At 43.9% G+C, this 11,640-nt stretch overlaps 1 protein-coding gene across 1 annotated transcript; it reads left to right on the forward strand.

Moving 5' to 3' along the window:
- Positions 1-1,708: 1,708 nt before the first annotated feature.
- On the forward strand, positions 1,709-10,863 carry LOC147640035 (serine/threonine protein phosphatase 2A 57 kDa regulatory subunit B' beta isoform-like). The gene is made up of 2 exons (XM_086776461.1): positions 1,709-3,478; positions 9,954-10,863. Exons 1-2 carry the CDS (start codon positions 2,231-2,233, stop codon positions 10,275-10,277), a joined length of 1,572 nt encoding a protein of 523 aa, XP_086632587.1. The 5' UTR covers positions 1,709-2,230; the 3' UTR covers positions 10,278-10,863.
- The last annotated feature ends 777 nt before the right edge of the window (positions 10,864-11,640 follow it).

The raw sequence follows: 11,640 nt of genomic DNA on the forward strand, positions 1-11,640 counted from the left end.
AGTAGAGAGGGGTGATGCTAGCGAGGCACACGTGCAGATGATGGGGCACTTCAATTGGCCGTGCTCAAGTGGTGGATGTTACAGGGGGAGTGGAGCTGATGAGAACTGGTGGAGAGGATATTCGCTAGTGAGATATGCAAGTGAGATATGCGATGAGGCTGTGGAATCCTAGAATTCAAGGGGTGGTGTAATAAGGAAGTTAGACTTGTGTCGCCTCCTTTTAGGGGTACTCGCTTCCATACAATTGGATCTGACATAGCTCATACACGAGCTTTGTGTTTTGTTATGGGTTTTACATAGTGCCTACTACACCTTCGACAAAGTCTGCTTTCATTTGTGGTAAGGTTAATCATCATGTATGTTCCTTAATGTTTTTGTTATGTCTTTTTATTAATACTTATGTGTGTGTGTAAATCCACAAAATATTTTTTCAAGAAAGAAAAAGATGTCTACATTACTTGTTAAATGTGATGGAGATGCATCACCATCTTATGTTGTTGGACATGATCTATTGCCCTTAGTTAAGTGCTCTCAAAAGCGTAAACTAGATTATGCTTCTCATAGTTAGATTAATAATTTTATGAGTTAGAACATTGACTATTTACCTCTTTCATTTTTTGGACTATTGATATTTTTATTTATTTATTTTTGGCTTTGAAGCTGTATTACCCATAGTGAAGTGCTCTCAAAAGTGTAAACCACATTATGCTACTAGCATTTAGATTGATCCTTTCATAAGTTAGAACATTGACTATTATGCTACTAGCAAAGATCATGTCATGAGCTTGGTTTGAAGATGCTCTTATTTTTGTTAGAAGATGTTGTTAACACACGTACATGTTTTTGTGTTGCATTTTATTGGGGGGAGAGAGAGAGAGTGTGTGTTGAGTTCATAATTGTATTTGTGAAATTTCTTTCTTAAAGATGTAAAATCAAGAAGTAAGAGTGAAAATATGTCATACACAATATATGGTATCGGTGTGTGGGTCACCATAGGGTTACTTTTACAATGCACAAGAAATCCATGCGGGCGGGTCATATATCTTTAATATCTTATTGGGATTTCTATCTGAAACATGTGGTGTTTAATATGCTTTTATGTATCTTAGGTATGTTATTTTGTGTGATGGATACAAGTTTTCGTCCAATGTAGCATAAAACATTTGATGCATCTATAATGTGGCAACTCATGGTATGCATGTGTAAGACCTCAAAAAATGGCATGTGTGCACACACTCATCCATAGTGCATGAACGCATGCATGCATGCGTCTATGTATGCATGTATGCATATGCTATGTACATGTGTATCCTATGTGGATGTGCATGTTCTATGTGTCTGTGTTCCATGTGTGTGTGCACGTGTTCTATGTACATGTGCATGTGTCATAGACACAACATGTGTGTAGAGTGCTTTACACCGATGCATGTGTTCTCTGTACATGTGTGTCATAGACACAAACATGTGTCTAGAGTGGTTTACACCGGTCAGCAAATCGACCCACCGAAGGCGGGCCTAAGAGGCAGGTCTAGGCTACTCGTAGAGATAGAAGAAGAAAGTTTGATGATGATGGGGATCTCCCATCATCATGATAACAACATTTGATGATGGGCATTGCCACACAGCCTAGAAATGAGGCATAGCCATGTGATGTATCCAACTTCGTATATGGGGATAGATAGTAGTAGTATGAATGCAACGAGTGAATCAGCCAATGTAGATCTCTTATTCTTCTTCATGACAAATACAAAAGCTATCGTCGGGGGCCTATCATTACGCTAGCCATGGCGTTTCCTGCTCCTGCCGTGCTTTCTTACCTCTGACCATCATCATCATCAGCTTCTTCTTCTTCTTCTGTCACATGTGCTCAGCTTAAATTTCTTTCTCTACAGCTAATTTTACCCTTCCTCCTGTCGAAAACCTAAATTTCAGCCTGTGGGCTGATTTGATTTGCACAGATCTTAGCTGGGTGAAACCCTGATCTTTTAGCCTTTTCACCTTGCCATTTCAGCTTGCGGAAACCCTGATCTTTTAAAAGAGGTCGCATATCCGATTCCCACAGATCCTGCAGATTAGATTGACGCCAGGATACTGACCTCAAGGACGAGGTAGGCAAAATCAGAGGCCGAGGGCAATACAAGAGGCAGAAGCAGAAAAGCAAAAGAAAAAAAAAAGCAGAAAGCAAAAAGCAAAAAAGTAAAAGCAAAGGCTTGCATTACCAGAAGTAGAGATGATCAAGCAAATACTGGGTAGGCTTCCTCGCACCAAGGCGGCCAAATCTGATGGCAATGATGTAACAGGTGGGCTGCCTGCCCCATCTGCAGCTCCTCTGAACAACATGAAAGGGGTTCCAGTTCAATCAGCCCCTTCTGGGCGGGTTTTGGCCCCACCTGCAGGAGGATCTGTGGGCAAAAATGGCACAGAGCTGCCCAACCTGAGCTCCATTGCCCCGCCCCGCATTGCAAATGGCATCCGAACTGTCCCTTTCCCTGTTGGAGACGGTGCCGTGAGCTATGCCTACTATGAGCCTCTCCCCCTCTTCAGAGATGTGGCAAGCTCAGAGAGGCAAAATCTCTTCATCAAGAAGCTCAACCTATGCTCTGTAGGCTTTGACTTCACTGATGCTACCAAGAATGTGAAGGAGAAAGATATCAAGAGGCAGACATTACTAGAGCTTGTGGACTTCATTAGCTCCGCCAATTACAAATCCTCGGAGCTCGCCATGGAAGAAGCCACCAAAATGGTAGCTGCAAATGTGTTCCGCGGTCTACCTCCATCTATGCATGAAAATACAGGGGTAGAGAGCTTCGATCCCGAGGAAGAAGAACCCACCATGGAGCCAGCATGGTCTCACTTGCAGGTTGTATATGAGTTTTTCCTCCGTTTTGTAATGTCATCAGAAACAGATGCCAAGATCGTGAAGCGGTATATCGATCATTCTTTTGTGCTCAGACTTCTAGACCTCTTTGATTCCGAGGACTCTAGAGAGAGAGACTATTTGAAATCCATTCTACATAGGATCTATGGGAAATTTATGGTGCACCGCCCATACATTAGAAAAGCAATCAATAACATATTCTATCGGTTCATCTTTGAGACGGAAAGGCACAATGGCATTGCAGAGCTGCTGGAAATACTGGGCAGTATTATCAATGGGTTTGCTTTGCCACTAAAGGAGGAGCATAAGCTCTTTCTTGTGCGTGCTTTGATTCCTCTTCACAAACCAAAGTGTGTTTCTATTTATCATCGGCAGCTTTCTTACTGCATTACGCAGTTTGTGGAAAAAGACTTGAAGTTGGCAGACACTGTGATCAGGGGATTGCTGAAATATTGGCCGGTCACAAACAGTCACAAGGAGGTTCTTTTTTTAGGAGAACTGGAAGAAGTTTTGGAGGCTACCCAGCCTGCAGAATTTCAACGATGTATGGTTCCCTTATTCCGGCAGATTGGGCGATGCTTGAATAGCCCACATTTCCAGGTGAGGGTCTTTGCTAGAAGATGGTTTCTTGATTCTTCTCTTTTATTCAGATTTCTTGTGCTTTCATGGTTGCTCATCAGTAACAAGCATTCTCTGATGTCAGTAGCTTGTTTTGGGGATGGATGGTCTTGAAAGGATTGTTTGTTTGTATGGCTTAAGTAAGTCACGAGTTGTTATGCTTGCTCAGTACATGTCAAGGTACTCTTGAGTGAAACGGTGCCATGCTGCGGGTGAGCAGCTCAATATGAGGAGGTTGTGGATTGCTAGTGAAGTACTTTTTGAATGATCAAAATTGTCAAGTTAGTGGGGTTTTTTTTTGGCCACAATTGAAGATACTCCCCTATTCAAAGACCTTAGTTTATGTAAGATGTTTCCTTGTATTGCGTGATTACATGCCCAAACAGGATCTTACAGGTGGAAAATCAGTGTTCAAATTGCACCAAGAGAGATGGACAAAGTGGAAAAGTCTACTGCTGAATTCTGAACGAGAACAATTGGCTGCATTCTACCATTGAGATGTGCCTGTGATGTGGGGGTCTGGTGTAGGGGAACTATCAGTGATACTGAGAAGAAGTGCACAATGAAGCTGGCGTGAAGTACGCGAAGGAGTGTGAACTTTGGGGATGGGGCCCCATAATCTCCCTGAAGCCGGTTGGTGGTAAGGTTGGTAGGTCCATACGTGGGTAGGCTGGTAGATCTAAAGGTGTGGATGTCTGGTACCTGTAGGTGGCATCATATGATAAGTACAATACTGCCCATACCTGTCCCACACGCGGGTCTATGCTACACAGCCTTGGTGTCTGGTGCTGTTTGGTTTGGCATGTGTGTGTTCACACGAGTGTCTTAACAACATGGCGATTGCCCTTCCACCTTTCAGCCATGTGCTGGACCTTCAATACTTCCCTGTGATGGATCTGCTGGTTCTCCTCATTACAGGGACCTTGCAACTAAAGCACATTGGAGCTTGGGACATGTCCAAGGATAAAACATTGGTTGATAGCACTCCCTTAATATCCACTGATTAGGTAAACCGCCTTTGAGGCTTATCAAATGTGAACCGACTTTGAGAATGGAGCCAAAATATTCTGCTTTGATAAGCATTGTGTCAAATGGTTACAATTGTACTATTTTTAGGAAGGAAGGGCAGCCATGAGCCCTTTTATAGGACAATCGCTTACATACATTAAAGAGAACATAGGGATTGTCAAAGTCATGTAGCAACACGCACACCACCCTAGGGCATTGAGCAACGTCGGTGGCTGGGCTCCCATCACCCAGCTGTTGCCCCCCCCCCCCCCCCCCCCCAAAAAAAAAACCCCGGCTAGAGACAAGGTGCCACCACACCCTATATATGGCTCTTCAACTTCCCATGCTCTTGCATATGGGATAATCCACCACAACTTCTAGTCATGTGATAACCCGAGAGTAGCTATGAGAATTGCCACCTCCAACACCCTCCTTCAATTCGAGCATGTCGATCAAATAGAGGTTAGGACCACACATGTCGAGCTCTGATACCATGTCAAAGTCAGCAGCAATAGCACACCCCCCACCCTAGGGCAATTAGCAATGTCGGTGGTTGGGCTCCCATCTCCCAGCCGTTGCTCCCCCCCAAAAACCCAGTCGGAGGAGATTTCTATGACAAGGTGCCACCACACCCTATATATGGCTCTTCGACTTCCCATGCTCTTGCATATGGGATAATCTACCACAACTTCCAGTCATGCGATAACCCAAGGGTAGCTATGAGAATTGCCACCTCCAACAAGGATAACTGTGGAATATTGGCAAATGCATTTGCAAGCTCAATGCAATAGTTCCCTACACTTAATGTTCTTGAAATAAAGTTCTTACCAGCTTCACAATACAAATATTTCCCAAGGCAGTAAGCAATATGCTTACAGCAACAGTTTGGACTCTAGATAACCTCAATTCGTCTACATGCTAATATCACACTCTTGCTACAACTCTCTCAAGGATGGAGAGAGGGTGTCACGTGCCCAGTGCTAATCCTCGGGATTAGTGGCCTAATCTGGCATGGTTAGGGAAGTCCTGGGACTAGGAGTGCTAATGTATTAGCTCGCTTTCTCCTAGTCCCATGACTTCCCTAACCATGCCAGATTAGACCACTAATCCCAAGGATTAGCACTTGGTACGTAACAGAGGGGGAGGGCCCTTGTACGGGCCATCTAGTTTTTTGTTAGGTGCTTAAGGTGGCACACTTGCATTAGCAGCAAGTTCAAGGTTGGCAGTTGTTTGGAATTTGCTACCACAGTTACTTGGCTGGCTGGCCATGTCTAGTGAACACACCTGTGGCTACCTCAGAGCACATCTAAGGCTTGCAAAATAAAAGCAATATACATTGGGATACTCCGATGAAAGAGGAACATGCGTCTATTTTGAAGAATACAACTTAAGATCTTGTGGATTTACCACCTGGCAAGTATGTAATTGGTACAAATATAGACAGATATAAAGTCAGCTTATGGCCAAGTGACATTTCCAGCAAAAAAGGGATTGATTACGAGGAGATGTTGCTCCCATGGCAGTGATGACAATTGTCAGGATGGTAATTGCTTGTGTTACCCATCATTGTTGGAAGATGCATGATTAAGATTGCATGATTGAATGGTGAACTTCAAAAATGAAAGAGCAACATGCTTTTATTTCAAAAAAGTAACTTGAATTTGCCACCTGGCAAGTATGTGATTGGTACAAAGTTGGTGTACAAGGTCAAATGTAAGTCCAATGGCACGACAAACAGAAATAAAGTCTGACTTGTAGCCAGGGGATGTTCTGAGCAAAAAGGGATTGATTATGAAGAGACATTGCTCCCAAATCAAAGATGACAACTGCGCAGATGGTAATTGCATTGGTTGTCCATCATGGTTGGAAGACGCATCAAAAACTGGATATGAAGACTGCATTTTTGAATGGCCAACCTGAAAAATGAAAGAGGAATATGAGTAGCCACGGGTTTCAGAATATTCAAACTAAGATGAGGTGATATCAACTTGTATGGATATACTATATAGTAGTTTAGATTGGGTTGGTGACTTGATACGGGACACTCCACAAGTGGAAATTATTTTTTGCTAGGCACTTTACTTGTTTCTTGGCTTAGCAAGAAACAACCCATAGTTGCAACATCCTCTTGTGAATCTAAGTCATAGTTGCCAAAAAATGCATTTCATACTCGAACGAAAATTTGAAACATTTTCATCAACATTTTTTCAAATTTTGGCTACCACGAGAGCACATTTGGAATATGAATCATGATTCATGAATTTATCTTTTGTTATGTGTTTTGGGCCAGGTGCTAAGGTCAAGGTTGCCGAGGCTCACCTAGTAGCTCTCAAATAACCTTGCTATTTTCACGTGTTTTAAGACTAAAGATATGAAGCTTTGTTAAGTATATACAAATATCTTTCTAACACGTATCCCCCCCTCCCCCCTTTTGTATTAAAAGTGTATGAAACTTCCCTAGTTTGTATGAAAGGTTTCAAAAACGTTTTGAAATGCATTTTTTGAAATGCCCAGCAACTATGAGCTGAGAATAGAGTCCTCACAGCTACAGTAGAAGCATATGATTGAGGAGGTTGTTCAAACATGGAGCATAGGCAAAGTGATGTAGTATCTATCGTCATAGACAGGCGAGTGGTATAGATGCTGCTAATTGAAACCGGCCTTCAGAAATTTGACGGGCGGTGAAACAAACACTCGCACACAAAACACTTCATCACCCATGGGAACCTAGAAAAGTAAAACAAACAAGGGAGCTAGAGTGCTCCTGCAAATAATACAAGGACACTGATTGGCCCCAAAACGCAGTGGCGCCCCTTGCGGTATTTCTTTACTTGATCAAATATGAGTACCAAGTACATCTTGTAGAATCCTCTACCAATAGGATTCCTTTTAGCTTTTCACCGAGGACTTCCAAATAAAAACTCTTGTTATTATAGCAAAGCATTCCATAGAGAAGGCACACCTGTACGGCACCTCCCTGCTTGAAAAGGTCTTCTCCATCTCTATCATGGATCCCACAACCCTTTCCCGAACAGCAGTAGGGCTGTACCAAACCATATGTCCTTCCTATAGTCATAGCTCGCATGTAACCTCGAGAAAACTACAACCTATTCACATGAACCAAGAGACATGCTTTCCACATGAAACCAAAGACCTGTATCTGATAAACCATAGACCTGTTTCCTCGATACCGAAGTCCTGTTTCCTCGATACCGAAGTCCTGTTTCCTCTCGAAAAACCAATGTCCTGTTTCCATGACAGATAAACCCACATATGCTCCATCCAATCACGGTGCCAAAAACCTAGAGAGAGAAAGATAGAGGACGTGTCAAGCTACACATAAGTCCAAGTTGAAGAGCAACACACATCTCTTCCAAGAACATCATCCTGTGCATCTTAACTTGATCCTCTATATCCCAATCCCGTAAACAAAACCTGCTTGCGAAGAGAGAGAGAGAGAGAGAGACCCGTGCTGGCTGCTTCCACACATGCAGCCCGCCTGCACCCGCCTGACTGCCCGGCTGGCTATAGTGAGTCTCCTGTCTGACTCCCGCCTGGCTGCCCGTTGCTGCCTGGTCTTCCATACGTGAGGCCTCCCACCAGAAGCCTGCCTGGCTGACCTACTGGCAGCAGCCCATAGGTGCAGTTGCCTGGTCGCTTGCCTGTAGTCCATGCGCAGCTGCACCGGCCTGGAGCCCTTGCACAGCAGCAGCAGCAGCAGCCTGGAGCCCTATGTGCGCAGCAGCACCTGCCATGGCCCTTGCGCAGCAGCAGCAGCAGTACACGCCGCCTGTAGCTCTTGCGCAGCTGCCTGGACACCCGCCTGGTAGCCCGCCTATACCACGCGTAGCCACTTGGTAGCTGCCTATACCACACGGCGACCCCTTGACGACTCCACATGGCGACGATCGACGATGATCCACGTGTCAACCTGCCTGACTTCAGCTCGCCACCCTTCACCTTATATAGATACGTTGCGCTTTTCTCAAAAACGCCAAAAGCAATCAGCAAAACGCATGCTTAAAAATAATAATACTTTTAAATCATCAAAGGTTATTAAACCTTATAAATTTTAAAGTCCCTTTTGTCCCCTTTCACACTTGGGTTTCCTTTTCATATCCAATTTGATGCCGTTCACATTGTCCATCCCGTGCCCGTGCCCGTGCCCGTGCCCACCTGCTTGTTGTCCAGAGGAAAAAAAACACAGGGTCGTAACACTAATAATCATGTTTTCTTGCACAGACAAAGCATGTTCGCGTTCATTATATCAATATGTGAGAGGGAGACTTCATGCATGTGATGTTTACCCCATCTATTGTCCAGCCGACAGAGGACATGGTAGATATATTCACAAAGACTCCTCTAGAGACAAGTTTGAAGCCTTCAAGGACGGAGGAGGCAGAAATTCCCAAATCAAAAAAACGATTTGGGGCTTTGTTAATTAGGACCTATGCGAGTCTTTTGGTGTAGGCAGCGCTGTAGAGCAGTGGGTGTAGCAGGCGCTGCGGCAGCTGTTCATTGGGCGGCGCCAGGCAGCAGGGCGGCTGGGTGGCACTTGGCAGCAGATGCAACAGCTGTATGGGCTGTATGGCGCTTAGCAGCAGCTGCAGGGTGATGTCTGCAGGCTAGGAGTACTGTAGCTCTGATACCAATGTTGGGTGAGGAGAGTAGAGCTCTACAAGAGAAACACACACAAAGCACACAGTGAGAAACGTGAGGTCGATAGATGTGCTGGAAAGGTACTTTGTTGATAATAAAAAATGAAAGTACAAAGTACACTATGACCTAAGCCTAAAAGGCCAACACACTAGAGTGTGATCCCACGGGGAGAAAACCCGAGTCCAGTCAAGGTAAAAAGTGCCCGTGGATAGATCCTGTTCTCACTAGACTTCCCGAGAGTGTAGCCAACTTAGATTAGGACCTAATCTCAAGGATTAGTGTTAGGTACATAACATTTACTAAACCCTAATTGCCTTATTCTAACTTGTACATGTCCTCTAGATGTCTTGGCACATGCATAGGGGACTGATGCATGTCATAATAAGCCCGCCAGCCCTGGACAATCCTCAAACAGTGGAAGTTGTCATGAATAAACACCTGAACACAATCCCCACAAACAACAAGATGTATCCCATACCATGCACAGTACCCTTAGTAGGTTTGGGGGCTAGCTCAGTCCCAGACCCCAATCGTCACACCTGGTTATGTGCATGCTTACCTGTGTAGGCCCACTAGCCTATCAATACAACCCTGTACATGGTCCTTGAAAATTTAGCAGCGCAGTTTCAATTGAGGAAACAAGACCAAATTTCAATAGAAGCACCACCTTCCATTGCACCTGATGGTTTTGGTCTAATTGCACTAGGTGGTTATGAAGTATAGGAAATTCATTCATAATGGTGTAAGGTATTGATTCCTACTTTGGTTCAACGGGCTCTACTTTTTTTAGGTTGCTGAGCGGGCTTTATTCTTGTGGAACAATGATCACATTGTAAGCCTTGCTACACAGAATCGATCTGTTATCTTACCTATCATTTACTCTGCACTGGAGAAGAACACCAGAGGACACTGGAATCAGGCTGTCCACAGTCTAACTTTAAATGCGAGAAAAATGTTTCTAGAGATGGACCAGGAGTTGTTTCAGGAGTGCAAGCTCAGGTTTGAAGAAGAGGAAGAGAAGGCAAAGGTGACTCGAGAAAGGCGTGAACTCACATGGCAACGTCTAGAAGTAGTTGCTTCTAAAAGCATGCCAAGCCAGCCGGTGATGGTTTAGCACTAATCGGTGGAGAGGATGCCCTTGGAGTAGTGCTACAGGAAGGATTGAGCCCCTTTGCAGCAGCAGCAGTGAAATTTTCTATCATGGGTAGGTTTCCTGGGCATGAAAGACATCTGTAGTGGCTCCCCTCCCCAAGAAATATCAGCCATTCAGCATCTTGGCATCAAAGTCATGAATAGCTGTGTGATCGAAACAGGTCCTCTCTAACTGCAGCATCGGCGGGTGGTGGTCTCAGTTACAAGTTATACAAGCAAGCATGAAGAAAGACTGGAGGAGGAAGTGTAGCGGCTTGGTTGTTGATTTTCTTAGGACCACCACTGTGGTGGTTGTAGAAGGTGATGCTTTTGTAGTGTTGGTGGGTTTGTCTCAAACCCCCATTTGCATTTTCTGTTTAAATCATTGCACATGTTGCTTTTTGTTTTTGTGTAGAGATGTAGGTAAAAGGCTAAGGTGCCATTGACCTGTAAATTATTGCATTGCTTTTCTACCAGTGTGATGGTTGCCATCCATTGCCTTCTGGTTTTTTTGGCATGTTCTGTTTAAGTATACATAAGCTCAATAAAATTGGTTGAAGTATGGTGGATGAATAGTTTCCTTGTATGTGTCGAACTTGACCGCGAGGTCACATTTTAGAAAAGTATCGTGAGCCGTGTGTGAGCACAGGCTCAGAGTTCTCCATCTGACTGATGTGTACATGACCAAGTTCAAAGGCAAGAAGGTATCCAGATATGTCAGTAGGCGTAAGGTAGTTGCATGGACGAGTCAATCTCAACACAACTCAAGGCCACAAGGGATACAAGAAAATGAGCATATCGTAAGTTGTGTTGTGGACCATGAAACACAACATTGATACTTTTAAGGGCTTTGAGGGGCCTGCATGAATTTCATATTTTGTTTATGTATTAAGTTGAGATGGTTATGTGTAGATTAAATGACACCATATAGAAATCGTTTGCCCAAGATGGTGTTGAGCAGTCCTAACTCAAGCAAGCTTGTTTAATTTTTGCATCATTAAGGTAGGTAATTTCACACACAATATAACACTGTCCTAGAGTCGGTTTTGAACCCAAGACGTGTGCGGACGTCCACAGGCTGAGGGTGCTACCATTCAAGCTAGAGCCTGCCAGCTAAATCTATGCTAAACCAAAGCCTAACTCCCATGATGGTTAATCATGCCTAGGCAAAGAAGAATTGAGACTATTTTCATTTCTCACATAAAAAATACAAGGTCATAGTTGTATGCATTGCCCCATCATATTTTGTGAAATTAATGGTTTTGATTTAGGTCAAGCAGAGGGTTGTCAGAAATCATGAAGCTCAACACTATGTTAAAAAGAAAAAGACATGCTTTTTAATCTTA

The sequence above is a fragment of the Cibotium barometz genome, chromosome 3, assembly GCF_041138505.1.
Source record: "Cibotium barometz isolate CiBa-2024 chromosome 3, ASM4113850v1, whole genome shotgun sequence".
In the NCBI taxonomy this organism is placed as follows: domain Eukaryota; kingdom Viridiplantae; phylum Streptophyta; class Polypodiopsida; order Cyatheales; family Cibotiaceae; genus Cibotium; species Cibotium barometz.